This window comes from Xyrauchen texanus, chromosome 21 (genome assembly GCF_025860055.1).
Source record: "Xyrauchen texanus isolate HMW12.3.18 chromosome 21, RBS_HiC_50CHRs, whole genome shotgun sequence".
Lineage (NCBI taxonomy): Eukaryota > Metazoa > Chordata > Actinopteri > Cypriniformes > Catostomidae > Xyrauchen > Xyrauchen texanus.
Window position 1 is genome coordinate 4,009,836 of NC_068296.1, and position 18,325 is coordinate 4,028,160.

The following is an 18,325-nucleotide window of genomic DNA, read 5'->3' on the forward strand; positions in this document are numbered from 1 at the left end:
CCATTTTAAGCTAGTATAACCTGGTTTTTATACACTCACACGGAGCAGCACACGCCCTCTGCCATCCCAGTCCAGATGTAGATCTTCTCCGTAACTCAATCTCAAAGATGACAACACAGTATTCTGGATTCTCAACACACCTACACACACACACACACACACACACACATTAATGTTATGTGGTGCACTGGCATGCACGGTCATTTTTCTGCGGGTGAAACACATTTATAAATGGTGATGAAAGCCAAAAAATTAAATGCCATGGGTACAGATTACAAATGACACAATTTAAATTGTAATCTGTTATGTAATCTTTTAAATTACATTTTTAGGTAATCTAATCGGATTAGTTTGGATTACCCTTTTCATATTTCGATAAAAATCGAATCATTAATTTGAAATGTATTAAGCACCAATTAACACTCGCTATACATACAGTAAAGGGTCATAAAAATATTAAAAGACAATGAAAACATGCCTGAATTTTTTATTTTAAAAGAATTGTTGTTATTTAAGATATTTAGAATAGGGATTGAATTTATATATAATTATTTATGAAAAGGCGTTGCCTTAACCTAATAAAGGCGCTTTTTCTGCCATCCTGAAGAACGGGCCGAAATGCATTTGCATGGTGGAAAAGAACAAATTTACATGTGACTTACACCTCTGAAACAGGGCTGGACTGGGAAGAGAAATCGGCCCGGGATCTTACATGACAACTGGCCCAACTGTTGAGCGGGGTGGGTGGGTTCCTTATCGTGCTCGGTTCTCCCGATGGCCAGTCCGCCCCTGATCGGCCCCAAAGTGCGTCGGCCTACCGGGAAAATGCCCGGTATGCCAGATTACCAGTCCAGCCCTGCTCTGATATGTTTGTTTGCAGCATGTGTTGTTACAGAAGAGTGTCTTGAATGATGGACAGATAGACGAAGACTCGTTTAAAATACATTATGCTTGATGCGGGGTGCAAATACAAACAGTCTACCCAGCACTATAGTCCAAATATTTTTGTGTTGTTTTTCCAAAATTCCTATAACTCCAGAAGTATTAAATATATCTTAATATGCTTTTAGATTCTGGTTTAGAACAAACTTTCCTTTTGCTATCTTCATTATTAAGGCCCTATATGGTTAAATCCCAGAGATATGGGGCGCTCGGTGTCAGGAACATATAAAATAATGATGTTGCCAGGTTGTTGTTTTTAACCTGTAGTTTTGCTCCACAAAAATAGCCAAAAATCATTTTATCCCCCTCTACAAAATAATGGATAACTCTGTAAGTATTGATCCATGGCATTTCATTCTTTGGCTTTCACTGTCATTTATGTTTAGCTTTCATTAGAAAGTTTCAGCCAGGGAAGTTTCTGAAATGTGGTTGATTTAACATGGAATAACCCTACAGTCATTTACATTAAAACATCCTTTATCATGTACCCCCACAAGACACAAAACACAAAAGATGATGAAATCTGCATCATATGTTTCAGACCATTAATTAAGGGTGTTTGCACGTCTAGTCCATCCACAGAGACCACACCCCCATGCTTAAGGCGAACCGTCTGATTGGCCAGGTCGCGAAACCTCAGAGAAACGGACCGCGTGCAGACAGCATCTTGATCATCTGCACACTTAAACAGAAAGCACATCCATAATCACACATGCAATCAAACAAGCACGAAATGAATCTAATCTTTGGCAGATATCAGACCTGTGCAGTCTCAATGATGGCAGAGAAAGAGTTGCTTTGGCAGTCTTTGGCCAGCAGATACTGACAAATACCACTGAAGGTGAAGAACTTATTGTCAAAGGTCTTAAAATGGGACTGTCCCGTCACCAGACACTCTCCTGTGGAGAGACAGACAGAGACAGCGATGAAAAAAGCATTTCTTTGTTTGCATGTTGATAGGGGAACATTTTTAAAGAAGTTTTGCATCTCAAAATAATCCACTTAAAGGTGTAGTTAACAAAAAAAAATAAAAAACGAAAATGTTGTCATTATTTTCTCACCCTCATGTCGTTCCAAACCTGTATGACTTTCTTTCTTCTGTGGAACACAAAAGCTAATAATTTAGAGGTCATTTAATGAGTCCTTGCATCATATTTCACATCTTTAATTTGATTTCAATTTAAAAAAAAAAATAATAATAATAATTAAACATAAGTGATCTTATGACTGGACCACTTTTATCACACTTTTGGGTGCTTTATTATGCATTAAAGTGAATGACATTTTATTGAATTCAGCCAACAGGACTGGAGTAAATTATCATTAAATTATCTCCTTTTGTGTTACATGCAAGAAAGTAAGTAATGTGTGTTTGGAACAACACGAGGGTGAGTAAATAATGACACATTTTTCATTTTTAGGTTAACTATACCTTTAAGTGGATTATTTTGAGGTATTATTTTAAGTTAAGATGTTTACCTGGACAGCCTTCATTGGTGCATTCCCAGGATCCATGACGACAAACGCTGGAAAAGTCAATGTTTGTAGATACAGCAGGACGTTTATGCCACTCATATTTTAATTATTTGTTTCGTGATGTGCAAATGTGTTTCCTACCATGTGTTGCAGTCTTGCGAAATGGAGGACCCGGGAGCATAGCGGCGTCCTGCGTGCATGCAGGAGCACTGAGAGACGTCCACACAGCGATCTCCGTCCAACACTTTACCCACTGACACGCACACATTAACATAGAAATATTGAGTATGAAAAGGTAACTGCAAAAGGTAGGCCTGCAGTGTAAGAGTGCTACTCTTAACATTTCTACATTACTATTCTTCTAAATGTCCTTAAAACATTGTAAATTTACTTTAGAAGCAAAATTGCTTAAAAGATTTTAAAGGAACGTTCTAGGTTTAATCCAAGTTAAGCTATCGCATTTGTAGCATTACTGTAAGTTGTATTTTTTGACTCGTCTATCGACTATTAAAAAGAGAAGCAGAAATCGTTGTTACAGTGAGGCACTTACAATGGAACTGAATTGGTCCAGACCATTAACATTAAAACACACATTTGTTTAACTTACAGCTACAGTGATTTTAGTGATAAAATTGCTTACAGGGTTTAACGTTGAAGCTCGGTTTGAAATATTGGATATAACTTCACACAAATATGGTTAGTAAGCAATTATATCCCAGTAAATTCACATTAACGTGTGTAATGTTTACGTCTTGATACATTTGGAACAGTGTGTATTTAATGTTAATGGACTGGCCCAATAACTTCCTATTCTAAGTGCCTCAATGTAACTGTGAGTTTTTTAATAATCAAGGGACGATTACATTGTTTTATTTGTAGAAATCATCATTATGCATCATTGAGCTTAACTTGTATTGAACCCAGAATATTCCTTTAAGACTTATTTTCAGAGAATGTACAGTGGCAAGACAAAATATGTGAAATGAGCTGGTTTTCTGCATTAATTGGTCATAAATGTGATCTCATCGTCATAAAAGTCACAGGTGTAGACAAACACAATGTGCTTAAGCTAACAACACACAAACCATTATAATCTATCATGTCTTTATTGAACACATCCCATTAAACATTCACAGTGCTGTGGAAAAAGTAAGTGAACCCTTGGATTTAATAACTGGTCGATCATCCTTTGGCAGCAATAACTCCAACCAAGCGTTTCCAGAAGCTGCGGATAATGGATTAGACCTGCACAACATTCAGAAGGAATTTTGGTGTGAATAGCTCTCTTGATGTCATTCCTCAGCATCTCTATTGGGTTAAGGTCTGGACTCTGACTGGGACTCTCCAAAAGGTGGATTTTCTGTAGTGAATCATTCTGTAGTGGATTAACTTTGATGTTTAGGGTTATTGTCCTGCTGCATCATCCAACTTCTACTGAGCTTCAGCCACCCTGACCTTATCCTGTAGGATATCTTGATTAAAAATGGGAATAATTTTTTCCTCGATGCTGGCAAGCGGTCCAGGCCATGAAGCAGCAAAGCAGCCCCAAATCATGATGCTCCCTCCACTATACTCCACCGTTGGGATGATGTTTTCATGTTGGTATGCGGTGACCTTTTTATGCCATACATAGTATTGCATGTTCTTCCCAAACAATTCAACCTCAGTTTCATCAGTCCACAAAACATTGTGTCTTTAGTAAACTTCAGGCATGCAGCAATGTTTTTGTTTTCCTTCATGGTGTCCTACCATGAACACCATACCTGTTTAATGTTTTCTGTATAGTAGACTCATGAACGGAGATGTTAACCAGTTCCAATGAGTCCTTCAAGTCTTCATCTGTCACTCTAGGGTTCTTGTTTACATCATTGAGCATTCTGCGGTGTGTCCTTTGAGTCATCTTGGCTGGACGGCCACTTCTAGAGAGAGTACCTATAGTAGTAAATCATCTCCATTTATAGACAATTTGTCTAACTGTGGAGAGATGAATATCTAAGCTTTTCGAGATAACTTAGTAACCCTTTACAGCTTTATGCAAAGCAACTATTCTTGATCGCAGGTCTTCTGAGATCTCTTTTTAGCGATGCTTCTTGTGAATAGCGAACTCAAAATGTTTGAGTGCTTTTTATAAGTCAAAGTAGCTCTAACCCACACCTCCAAACTCATTTCATTAACTGGATGCCAGGTTTGCCAGCTCCTGACTGTAATTAGCTTTTGTTGGCGTCATTAGTCTTGGGGTTCACATACTTTTTATAACCTATACTGTGAATGTTTGAATGATGTGTTCAATATGTACAAGAACAACAATTTGTGTGTTATTAGTTAAAACAGATTGTGTTTTTTTCATTATTTTAGTTTAGATGAAGGTCAAACCAAATTTTAAGACATATTTATACAAAATGTGTAATTGCAAAGGGTTCAAATACTTTTCCTTGCTACTGTATATTAAGTATTTTGACAGTCGGCAGTTTACCCCACTGTAGTTTACTTCCTTTTTTAAAAAAAAGTATTTATTAAAGCACTGACTTGCTGGAGAAAAAAGCAAATATCACATAAGAGGTCGTAATAAGCAGTAATGTGAGGCTCAGCACAAACTAGATTTTAGTGTTTGGGCTTCTCTAGATTCCAGCTGAAGTCTCTGAACGCTCTCTCTCTCACCTGGACAGTTGCAACCGTCAACACATTCCTCCTTGCAAACTTCCTGTATGTTCAAACTCTGACAGGAAGTAGAACAGGTCGGGGTACAGTCACTGTACTCCATGCCAACAGGACACTTAGGGGCTGAACACACACAAACATAAACACATATGTGAATTTACATTCAGTCAATGTACGACCTACATTAAACTACTGTATGTTGAATGTCTTCCTTACAGCACTGGCTCTGTACATGCCAGTTGGAAAGCGTCACTCCGCGGCTGGCGCAGGTTCGGGCATATTCTAGCAAGGCCTGGCACACACACTCATCTCCTGTTCCGCAGTGACAGGCGTCAGATTCACACACAGACACAAATGCAGTCGCATCCACGAGGTGCCCACAGCGCAGGAAGAGAGGAGAGCTGCTCATGGCCTCACACCGTGATATCAGATCCTAACACACACATAGTCAAAATACTCTCAGAAAGATCCCCAACAGTGGGTATATGTATGTTAAAACACTCTTGGATTGGATTGTAACAGGGTGGTTTATGTTGGGCAGGTGAGCGTCTGACTTTAGCTGATTCTCCAGAGATGTTGCAGCTCTGAGACGGGGGTGAGACGCGTTTACAGGGTTCGTCTGCTCCGTTCATGGCCCAAGAGTTTGCAAAGGCATATGGGTCCTCTGTCAGGAAACCTAAACACATTATTAATTTAAATCAACAGATAGGATGATTTTTATTACAGTGTTACAGAGATCACAATCTATTGAGAATCACAATTAAGAACAATGAGAAATATGGATACACTTTATATAAGGTGGCTTAACTACTATGTACTTAATCATTTGATGCAATGTACTTATTCTGTACATAAATGTTGTTGCATTGTAATTGCATTTAAAGAACTTGCATTTAATTACATTTGTAGTTACACTGTTAACTTTAGCCCTAACCCAACCCTTACCCTACACTTACTCCTAACCTTACCCGTACCTCAACCTCAGTAGCAGCAAATGTGTGAATTTAGCATTTTTTTTTTGGTGCAATTTTTCAGCGCAAATCAAAAGAAAAAAATTTAGAATATTTTGCATAAAGAAATTGAAGCCTATTTTTAAGATTTGCCATTAGTTTAAATCAAAATGTATCCTTTAAACCAGCCCATATGGCACCAACAATCATGCCACCCTTCAAATCACTGAGATCACATTTTTCCCCATTCTGATGGTTGATGTGAACATTAACTGAAGCTACTGACCTGTATCTGCATGATTTTATGCACTGCTGAAACATGATTGGCTGATTAGATAATCGCATGGATGATTGTTGGTGGCAGACGGGCTGGTTTGAGTATTTCTGGGATTTTCATGCACAACAATCTCTAGAATTCACTCCGAATGATGCCAAAAACAAAAAAACATCCAGTGAGGGGCAGTTCTGTGGATGGAAACCCCTTGTTGGTGTGAGAGGTCAACGGAGAATGGTCAGACTGGTTTGACCTGACAAAGTCTACAGTAACTCAGATAACCACTCTGTACAATTGTGTTGAGAAGAATGATATGATCATCTCAGTGCAATTCTGAGATGCGGACTGGCGCTGTTTTGGCACAAGGGGGACCTGCACAATATTAGGTAGGTGGTTTTAATGTTGTGGCTGATCGGTGTATATATATATATATATATATATATATATATATATATATATATATATATATATATATATATATATATATACATACATACATACAGGGCATGCAGAAAGTATTCAGACCCCGTATGCTAAAATGCTTTAAATTATCATTTTTTTCACATCAATCTTCACTTAATGATGATGATGAATGATGAATAATGACAAAGCAAACCAGATTTTTTATAATTTTCATATTTCTAAAAAGAAAAAACTGAAATATCACATTGGCATATGTATTCAGACCCTTACATCAGTACTTAGTTGAAGCAGCATTGGCAGCGATTACAGACTCAATGCCAGATTATCTGACATTCTCCTCTGCAGAGCCTCTCAAGCTCTGTCAGGCTGGATGGGAACCATCGGTGGACAGCCATTTTCAGGTCTCTCCAAAGATGTTCGATTGGGTTCATATCTGGGCTCTGGCTGGGCCACTCGAGGACATTTACAGAGTTGTCCCTAAGCCACTCTTGCATTGTCTTGGCTGTGTGCTTGGGGTCATTGTCCTGTTGAACCTTCGGCCCAGTCTGAGGTCCCGAGCACTCTGCACCAGGTTATCATTAAGGATATCTCTGTATTTTGCTGCGTTCAGCTTTCTTTCATCCCTGACCAGTCCCCCAGTCTCTGCCACAGAAAAACACCCCCACAGCATGATGCTACCACCACCATGATTCACCGTTGGGATGGTATTGTGCAGGTGACGAGGGGTGCCTGGTTTCCTCCAGACATGACGCTTGCCATTCAGGCCAAACAGTTCAATCGTAGTTCCATCAGCCCAGAGATTTCTCGCAGTCTGAGAGTCCTTTAGCTGCTTTTATTGTGTCTTGCACTGAGGAGAGGCTTCCGTCTGGCCACTCTGCCATAAAGCCCAGATCGGTGGCCTCCATCATCCGTAAATGAAAGAAGTTTGGAACCACCGGGACTCTTCCTAGAGCTGGCCGCCCGGCCAAACTGAGCGATAGTCCCTGAAGGACTCTCAGACCATGAGAAACTAAATTCTCTGGTCTGATGAAACAAATATTGAACTCTTTGGCCTGAATGGCAAGCATCATGTCTGGAGGAAACCAGGCACCGCTCATCACCTGGCCAATACCATCCCTACAGTGAAGCATGGTGATGGCAGCATCATGCTGTGGGGATGTTTTTCAGGGGCAGGAACTGGGAGACTAGTCAGGATCGAGGGAAAGATGAATGAGACATCCTTAATGAAAACCTGCTCCAGAGCACTCTGGACCTCAGACTGGGGTGAAGGTTCATCTTCCAACAGGACAACGACCCTAAACACACAGCCAAGATAACAAAGGAGTGGCTATTTGACAACTCTGTGAATGTCCTTGAGTGGCCCAGCCAGAGCCCAGACTTGAACCCGATTGAACATCTCTGGAGAGATCTGAAAATGGCTGTGCACCGACACTCCCCATCCAACCTGACGGAGCTTGAGAGGTCCTGTAAAGAAGAATGGGAGAAACTGCCCAAAAATAGGTGTGCCAAGCTTGTAGCATCATACACAAAAAGACTTGAGGCTGTAATTTGTGCCAAAGGTGCTTCAACAAAGTATTGAGCAAAGACTGTGAATACTTACAGTAGTTTTTTATTTTTAATACATTAGCAAAGATTTCAAACAAACTTCTTTCACGTTGTCATTATGGGGTATTGTTTGTAGAACCTTGAGGAAAATAATGAATTTAATCAATTTTGGAAAAAGGCTTTAACATAATACAATGTTGAAAAAGTTAAGCACTGTGAATACTTTCCAGATGCACTGTATAAACAGGTGTTTTCCTTTCCAAATCATGTCCAATCAATTGAATTTGCAACAGGTGGACTCCAAACAAAGTGTAGAAACACCTCAAAGATGATCCAGAGAAATGGGATGCACCTCAGCTAAAATTCAAGTGTCATAGCAAAGGTTCTGAATACTTATGTCAATGTGATAATTCAGTTTTTTCTTTTAAGGAGTGTAGATTGATGTGAGGATGAACAAATAATGATTTCAAACATTTTAGCATAAAGCTGCAACATAACAAAATGTGGAGAAAAAAATGAAGGGGTCTGAATACTTTCTGATTTGAATGCACTGTATGTATGTGTGTATATATATATATATATATATATATATATATATATATATATATATATATATATATACTGTACATAGCCCAAACTCACACACACTCTCTCAAAGTGCTTACCAACTTTCTAATGTTTTGTCTTCTAGATGAGCATTGACGCCACCTATTTCCCCAGCTCATGTTTATCAGCATCCTGTGCATATTCACACATGGCCTAACCAAAAGAGACTCTGACTCTGTTTTTGTGAGTTTGCACATTTTACCCTTGCGTTGTGTCTCACCTTCTTGTGCCGTGTACTCGTCCTCCTGCAAATAATTGTAGTTGCCACACAAGCCGCATGTATGGTTGCTGTGATGTTTGTTGAGCGTTAGCTGAATGTTATGCGAGGGATCTATACGGATGGAGAATCCGAACTCCTCACTCCATAATCGAACATAGCCTGACTCAAAGCCAGCGAACACAGAGCTTGAAGCATATGGTAATGGGAGCCTGGAAAACACACACACACACACACACACACAAACAGTGTTTAAATATTTGGACCTTTTATGATTATTTAGGACTGTTTCCATTGAACTTCCACTGAAAACCTCATCTTTTTGGCTAGGGCATTCGCATGACTTTGTACCTCTCTGCTCCTTGTGACAACGTTCCATCAACCGAGAGGTGAAGCTCAAAGAATTCTCTAAGAAACAAAGTCACTCCTTTCCTCTTTCCTCGTGAGAAATCACCTATAAATGCACAAAGACAGACACAGGAAGCCACTTTATCATCTTGACAATGTACAAATTTGTTTATTTAATTCATGACAAACTGCAGGCCTGCTTGTGACTGACTGGCATTTACCCAGAATGGAAAAGCCTCTATGTTTGCAGTCTCCAGCCAGCATGTAGGTACAGTCTCCAGGGAACTCATAAATCACACCGTCAAATGTGTGTATATGCTGCCGGCTAAACAGACTACAGTGGCCGGACCCCTCGACACACACATAACCTAAAGAAGAAAAAGGGAGAGAGAGTTAAACAAATGCACACTGGCTTTAAATGAAAGCAGAATCCTTTACCCTCCTATTGCGTTCGGGTAATGTTTGACCTGGGAGGTGTATATCATCATTTTTAAATACCACAAAGTTTTTAGTATGAGAACCAAACTTTGGGACTTTGTCAGGACTATGAAAATACACATAATATTTATGGTAGCTATCAAGAGATATAACCATTTAAAAAAAATGGTTGCATCTTTTGTGTTTGTGGGTGAGTTTTGATTATGGGGGTTAGGGGGGATCAGAGCCGGTTCAAAGCATTAAGGGGCCCTAGGCAATATTTATGTTGGAATTTCCCCGGATGGTCCGAATTTTTTTTTACTTATTATTTTTACTATTTAGTGTGGAATGACATGCAACAAAGTGGTAACTTATTCAAATAATCACTTAATCACATAATCTGCTTCAAGCAGTACTCTATCAATGGCAAAAAAAACAAATCAAATATTTTCTTCTCTCAGAGGTGCTCATTGTAGCAGCCTGGTAACGTCTGGTAAATGGTCTGCACTTATATAGCGCCTTTTTAACCTTAGCGGTATTCAAAGTGCTTTACACCGCGTCTCATTCACCTATTCACGCACACATTCACACACCGATGATGGCAGAGCTGCCATGCAAGGTGCTAGCCTGCCATTGGGAGCAACTTGGGGTTCAGTGTCTTACCAAAGGACGCTTCGGCATGTGGAGTCATGTGGGCCGGATATCGAAATGCCAACCCTGCGATTAGTGGCCGACCCGCTCTACTACCTGAGCCTGATAAAACTGATAAACTGATAAAAACCTGTGCACCCCTGTCTCATAAGTCCTATAGCAGCCAGCCAATCAGTATGGATTGTCTGCCAGCTTTTGCCATTTTTGTTGCAATATGCATCATGCTTGCTGTGAAGGGTCTGTGGATTTTCCATGCTGTCTGAGACCGAGACAAACCTTTAGCATTGATCAGATTTATACATCCTTGACACTTCTTTGTCTTAATTGTTAAGTTTTTTACAAGAACAGCAACTAAAAAATTACACAATCCCATATCCATAACACATTTTGATATAATGTCATACTTTTATTGTTTTTGCGTACAGAACATAAAATTGAGGTTTGTGGCTTTTGAGCAGGGCCGGGTGAGTAGCGCGCAGCGCAGAGGAAACATATAGTTAACACATCAATGTGCAGGACGGTATTCGTGGTCGCACGCTGCTTCCTGTTTATCTCTGCATCTCCTGCTAAATGTCTTTAGATACACTCTACAGTGGAATATGGAAAGGTTCGGTGGACCCCCCACCCTCAAGGACAAAAGGTCCAGTTGCTCCCCCTTATTGGCGACCCTGCACACACACACACACACACACACACACACACACACACTCACATTCCTGTACAAAACAGACATGACAGATGTAACAAGCATAACAAATAAATTAAATAAGTGGTACTACTGTCTAAAGGGGGTGTGACAAGAGCAAAAGTTCATGCACACATTAATCTAAATAGGGCTTGAAGGAGGAAATTGTTCATAATTTACTCCGCAGCATCTGATGCACAACCAGCTCACAGATGTTCATGCAAGTTAATAGAATAGATTTAGCTTAAAAACATAGTAATGAAGTATTAAAGTTGTATACATGTGTTGTAAAGTTGTTCTGATGATTTTTAGTAGAAAAAATAATAAGTTGGTTTCATAACATTTTTCAGCAGTTTTGAGTAACAGGACATTTATTCAAATTACTAGTAATTCTCACATTAGATGTTCATATAAATTGTATATTACGTTATATTTAGATACAGTTTCACAGAAATGTTGATAAAAATAATATCTTCACATGTATCACACTGGTTTTGCTGTAGTTTTGAAAGGTCAAAGAATTTCAACATTTGATTATTTCTATAAAAAATGGCATAATCAAATGGCATAAAAAATCAATCTTTTTACATGTATGAACAGTTAAGAACCTATTAATGTATGAAAACCATTTATAAGCTTGAATTCCACTGGGTCAAAATTGACCCATGATTGCAAAAGTTGTAAGTAGACTCTGAACACATCAGGAGGGTTAAACATGTTTTATAACACCAACACACAGAGCTAACCTGAAAAATGCAAGACGAAAACCCACAGGAGCCTGTAACGTCCTTTCCATCTGCATGGATCCATCTGATCAAAGTGAGAGAAAAAATGCATTTTTCATCATATTTTCTTTCACCAATGCAGGCATCACTATTACTATTGCTCATACACGAGTTAAACAGTCGATTTTTTTAACAAACCCTTAAACCTAGCCTAAATACTGTATGTCCATGTTCAGCCAATCAGAAGCAACATGCAAATAAGGTTCAAATTAATGAGGATAAAAGTCATTTTTAATCTCTACATGTCTCTAGCCCTAACCCTGAACCTTACTAACACAAACCAAAGAATTAAACTTCAGTGCATAAGTCGTCCCACCGTTAGTGCAACAAGCATGAATAATACCTAAAATCCTAATATTTTCAAGGAATGACGTGCTATTACTTTTCTAATCGACCCGACGAAACATTTTCATCCGGCACTCAATAAAACGGGCGATACAATCCAACAGACTTACATTGAAGGAGGGATTCGAGCCATATTTAGAGACCAGAATATCATAGAGATTTGTGGTGAGCTCTTTTGACTTGGGCCAGTAAGCAACCATCTTACCAATAGCCTAGAAACCACCATATATATTTATATTATTTTCTACTTGGGCAAGAAAAACTAGCTTCATACAATATGACCAACGTTTGGTTTTCAACCACGGAAAATGGGTGAAAACGAAAACATTTTTGGATGGAGCCACATTAAGAGCCCCACATCTTTAGTATTTTACCATATTGGGACTTCAAAATCGCGATATTAAAAGAAAGGTTTGTTTTGAACTAGAATCTAAAAGGTTATTGTGATATATTTAATACTTCTGGAATTATAGGAACTCAACAACACAAAAAAGTGTTTTTTCCCCATTTTTGGACTCGCACTGTTAGCATATCAACAAGATGTGCTGAAATCACCAGGTTTTATTAACAGACCTACCTATCTCTGTGAATATAAAATAACAATGCTTCCAGCTTTTATGGTCATTTTTTGCACTGTAGTTTTGCTCCAAAATCAAAGTAGAACATTTTCATTTCGACGCCCCTATACAAAATAATGGATTACTCATTAAATATCGATCCTCATACCAATTATATTTGGCTTTCATTATCATTTGTTTATCTTTCTGCACATAAACAAGATAAAAAATTTCAAATGTGGTTGATTTGACATTTGGAATAACAGGTTTTAAGGATTGAGCATAAGAGAGTTACATATAGGGTGAAAAATAACAGCATGAAATGAGGTCCCGAACAAATATATATATATATATAATATATGTTTCTACAGAAGCAAGTAAGAATCAAAGTGGAAACCTCTGAGCACCTACAAATCTGTCAGAGGGTTTTAGAGACATCACATATTTCCACATAGATGTCACAAGTTCTTTGTGAGTTGAAATAAACGTTTATATTTCTTAAAGTGGAAAGATAGACCAGCAAAAAGAGGCATATCCTTAATACAAAAAGAGAACTTCAACAAATACATTTTGTAGTCACTGATGAAAGTATACCTTGAATGCACAGTAAATCTCCTGGATTAAAGTGTCTGCTAAATGCATAACTGTACAAACATGTTCCGAATTCAGTCAAACAGATGCATGTAACATGTTAATAAGCTAAACATATCACTTAAACACAGTTAGGGATATATGCACAGCTCCAAACCTCACATATGCCACCAAAAGTCACACACACCTTCAGGACAGCGTGCAAACAGCCTCTGACCTCTGACCTGATGTAGGCTTTCAGCAACAGGTTCTCTGATGCTCTTTGCTCTGCAAGATTTGCGTTTTCCAAAGTCTCACAATTCAGAAGACAAGACAAGAACCCAGACTAAAGGGCACAAACCATTTTATAAGAGCACAAGAGGGAGAGAACTAGAGGGAGGGATGGTGCGATTTCCGTTTTTAAACTCATTAAGAGAGGACAATAGAAGGAAGTCTGGGCATTTAAAGAACTCAAGCATTAGTCTGGCAGTGAAGACAGATAAGACAAACCAACAGAGGACATGAGTGCCAAGCCAAACAGCACACACACGCACACAATAAAAACGAGTACAAGCAACATTCACACAGTCTCTGTTAAGTAACTTCTCACACTGACACTGACAGATTAATTGTTGGAGAAACCTCTGGGCAATAATGTATTCAGCACAGTCACACAAAGTGCATGCATTCATCATCATATGGTAAAACTTTTTAAGCTACCTTCCTATTGACCCCTAACTCACTGCCAAAAACATGGAGTTCATATCCTACATCAGTGGGTTGCAACCCACCAGTGAAATAATGCAGATGCAGGCAACTAACAATATCATTGTGTATAGTTAACAAATATGATCCTAAGCTTGCCAAATTAGGCCATCATAAACAAGATGCATGACATGCCCTCAAGCTCAAAAACCATGAACAAAATAAGGCAAGATAAAAGAAAATACAACCCATTTAGTATTGCTGATATGCTACTTGATATCCAATGAAATATTTCCTACACTATACCAGTTTCTTTTTTTCTTACACTAACTAAAGCAACGTTTTGCTGCATAAGTAGCCAGTTAAAATAGCATTAACACAGATACACACAAATGTCAATGCCAAACCATGCAACTCCTCTAATATCCATTGCTATATCAAAGCAAAGATTGAGCCCGTTTACATGCACACCAATATGCTGACAACTTCCGAAAATGTTTACATGATATTTGAAATAATCAAGTTCATGGGCAACTGCAGGATTTCATCTGAGGGTACACACAGAAATCTGACTAAAGTATAGCTAACCTTATTTGTAGGAGTGTCCAGGCGGGGGCATGCTGCTCCACCAGGAGATTTTTTTGTTTTAGTTTTTTTGCAAACACAACACCAAAGCAGCCAATTCTGTTGAAGCATTTATCGATTTTCTCGAGTATGCATGTGCTATGGCTAAAGCCTAAAAGACAGTAATCATTCAGAACAAACGTGTTCTTGTGCTATAAAAGCAAGGTGCTGCGCAATGATGAGCAGTACGCTGGTGTCTGGAGATGCGTTTTTTTCCCCAATTTGGAATGCCCAATTCCCAAGTCCTCGTGGTGGTGTAATGACTCGCCTCAATCCGGGTGGCAGAAGACGAATCTCAGTTGCCTCTGCATCTTAGACCATCAATCCTTGCATCTTATCACATGGCTTGTTGAGTGTGTTACCGCGAAGACGGAGGCTTCACGCTATTCTACGTGGTATCCACGCACAACTCACCAAGTGCCCCACCGAGCATGAGAACCACATTTTAGTGACCACGAGGAGTTTACCCCATGTGATTCTACCCTCTCTAGCAACCGGGCTAATTTGGTTGCTTAAGGGAGATGCGTTTTTAACAATTGAAGTTCTTTTTAACTTGACATGGCATCTAAACGTGCAGTGCTCTTGTGAGAGATGCTAAAAACATAGTCAACGTAGTGGTCAAAAACATCCATCTAGCAAATGTTTATGGAAAACGATTGACAAACAGCGCGAGTGGAAGCAAGAAATGACACAGGACTAGCTTACATTTCTCAAAGTTACCTCTCAAAAAGGCAGCATTTTATTTCACTTGATTGTAAGTGTGGCAGGGCGGAGGGCGGGGCCGTGTGGTGATTCTGCACAGGCCGGTTCTCGCCTCCTCCTTTCCATTGAACTGCTTTACACTGGTGCCAAACAATGGAAAGGAGGAGGCGAGAACCGGCTTGTCAATATAAACAATATTTTAATGATTAACTTAAACAAAAGACAAACACACACACGACGGACATGTCCGTAAACTATCTCTCTCTCAATCGGCCTTTATCCCTCACGGAGGCTTAATTAGCCTGATAAGGGACCGGGTGTGTATAATCACAACCCGGCCCCGCCCTCCGCCGTCACAGTAAGTTAATATTCACTTTAACCAGCGCTGTTTGTTCTGTGTTCGTAAATATGCCGATACCATTTTAATGTTGAGAAACCACTCCAAATGATTAAGTGAGAGAGTGGCCCGAACGAATTGTACAGAATTTACTGTTCTGTCACTCTCTCAACATTGTGTCGATGAAGTAACATTGCAAGAGCATGACTATGGCTACGTTGCGGTTGCGGCTTTCCTTCGTCAGAGGGAAAGCCACCCCAGCGGCTCCCCGGCTCGGTCCTTCTACCTATGGGTATGAGACTGAGTCGGTTAGCACTGGGGGTGATTTGGGGACTTCACTGGGAGATTCTCCACCAGGAAACCCCCCTCGGACCTCCCATTCCCAAGCACGCTCATATGCCCTAGTCGAGTTCTGGGATCAGGGCGAGACCTTTGCGAGTTCGCGGTCTCTTTCTGGGCTCGCAAGGAGGGTGAGATATTGATCGCAGCATCAGAGAGCAGGCTCGTCATGTTTGACTCGGAAAAATCAGCTGGACTCCCATCCTCGGGTGCGGTAGCCCAGTCACAAACTGATGCGGAACTGGCGGACATGATTGACCGGGCATCCACAAGTGTCGGGTTGGAGTGGAACCCTCCGCTCTCCCCCGAACCCTCGCGGCTCGACGATCAGTCTCAATGAGGGCGAGCTTCACGGACGAGCAGTGCGCAATCGGTGCTGAACTGTCTGAGTACTGTACGTTCAGGCAGAAGACGCCGGTCCTTGGACTGGCCCGCGACTGCTTTGGCACATGAACTGCGTTGAGTTGCTGGTGGCTTTGCTTGCCCTGCAGAGGCTCTTGCCTTTGATCTGGGGCAAGCACGTGTTGCTCCGGATGGACAGCACAGCACATGCTCTTGTCGAATGTCGCAACACGCCCGTCAACAGCGACTCAAGTCATTGCGGGCCACTCATATACCGGGCCACCTCAACAGCACATCGGACACGCTGTCGTGGCAGGTCGACGGTAGACGGTAAGTATCATCAGGTTCTTGAGAGGCCCGAGGAGGTTAAACCCCCCCAGACCACACCTCGTTCCCTTGTGGGACCTCTTCATGGTCCTTCGGGTCCTACAGGGAGCCCTGCTTGAGCCCCTAGAGTCAGCTGAAGTTAAAGGCGCTCTCCTTGAAGGCTGCCCTCCTGACAGTGCTCACCTCCATCAAGAGGGTAGGGAACCTGCAGGTGTTCTCTGTCAACGAACCATGCCTGGATTTCAGTCCGTGTTACTCATCCGTCACCCTGAGACCCAGCTGTTGTGTTGCTGTGTCCGGTGCAGCTCTTTCTGTTTTGGTGGACAGCGTAAAGTAAGTGCTGTCTCCAAACAGAGGAACGCCCACTGGGTCATTGACGCCATCGCTATGGTATATCACACCCAGGATGTGCCGCCCCCAGCGGGGCTGTATGCCCATTCTAACAGGGGTGTAGCGGTCTGACCAACAGCGCCTCTCTAGCAGACATTTGTAGAGCAGCGGGCTGGGCAACACCTAACACCTTTGTGTTAGCACCTAACAACACCTAACACCTAACAACCTCCTGGTTGAGCCGGTTTCGTCCCATGTGTTGTCAGGTTCAAACATTTAAGTCTTGGGACAGCTGACCAGGTGTACATTTACATTTACATTTATGCATTTGGCAGACGCTTTTATCCAAAGTGACTTACATTGCACTTATTACAGGGACAATCCCCCTGGAGCAACCTGGAGTTAAGTGCCTTGCTCAAGGACACAATGGTGGTGGCTGTGGGGGTCGAACCAGCGTCCTTCTGATTACCAGATTACCAGTTATGTGCTTAGACCACTACACCACCACCACTCCAGTCCTTTCACCTCTCTTGAGGCGAAGACGTGCGCTCCTTCTCCCAGTCACAAAAGTGTGGACCCTGGATGTCCTTCCTCCTTAGCCCTGTGGCTAACTCACCACCGGCCAAGTACGTGCATCAATTAGGCTCTGTACTGGGGTAGGTGCTCCACATGAGTTGGTTTTCCCGTTGTTACCCAGTGTGATTTATTTTCCGCAAAAGGGTTTCCTCGTTGGTAAACCGCATCTTCCTTGGGAAGACCATGTGACGTATTTCCATAGGGACCCCTAGTGGACCCCTAATTCATCGACACAACGCCGAGTGAGTGACAGTGACGTCTTGGTTACTGTCTTAACCTCCATTCCCTGATGGAGGGAACGAGAGGTTGTGTCCCTCCTGCCACAACACTGGACTAACTGCTGAATTGGCCGGGACCTTGTCTCGGCTCCTCAGTGCGAAACCTGAATGAGTGTATGCATTCCAGCTCCTTATATACCCGTATGTCCGGGGGAGTGGCATGCAAATTCCACAAGCCAATTTTCATTGGCCTTTTCTCAAAGATCAGAGATGTCTGGGGCTCCCAGGAGCGACCCATAGTGTCACTTCATCGACACAATGTCTCTTCCCTCCATCAGGGTACGGAGGTTACAGCAGTAACCGAGACATTTGGTTC

The 18,325-nt window shown here is 41.1% G+C and overlaps 1 protein-coding gene across 1 annotated transcript in view; it reads right to left on the bottom strand.

The window, feature by feature from the left end:
• The window catches only part of vwf (von Willebrand factor), a 56,825-nt gene extending 43,019 nt beyond the window's left edge, over positions 1-13,806 (bottom strand). The window contains 13 exon segments of the mRNA XM_052152004.1: positions 40-140; positions 1,486-1,624; positions 1,705-1,841; positions 2,422-2,468; positions 2,560-2,671; positions 5,077-5,199; positions 5,293-5,509; positions 5,631-5,752; positions 9,095-9,303; positions 9,443-9,545; positions 9,661-9,807; positions 11,939-12,002; positions 13,658-13,806. Coding sequence (XP_052007964.1) covers positions 40-140; positions 1,486-1,624; positions 1,705-1,841; positions 2,422-2,468; positions 2,560-2,671; positions 5,077-5,199; positions 5,293-5,509; positions 5,631-5,752; positions 9,095-9,303; positions 9,443-9,545; positions 9,661-9,807; positions 11,939-12,002 — 1,521 coding nt within the window. The 5' untranslated portion in view covers positions 13,658-13,806.
• Between the last annotated feature and the right edge of the window lie 4,519 nt (positions 13,807-18,325).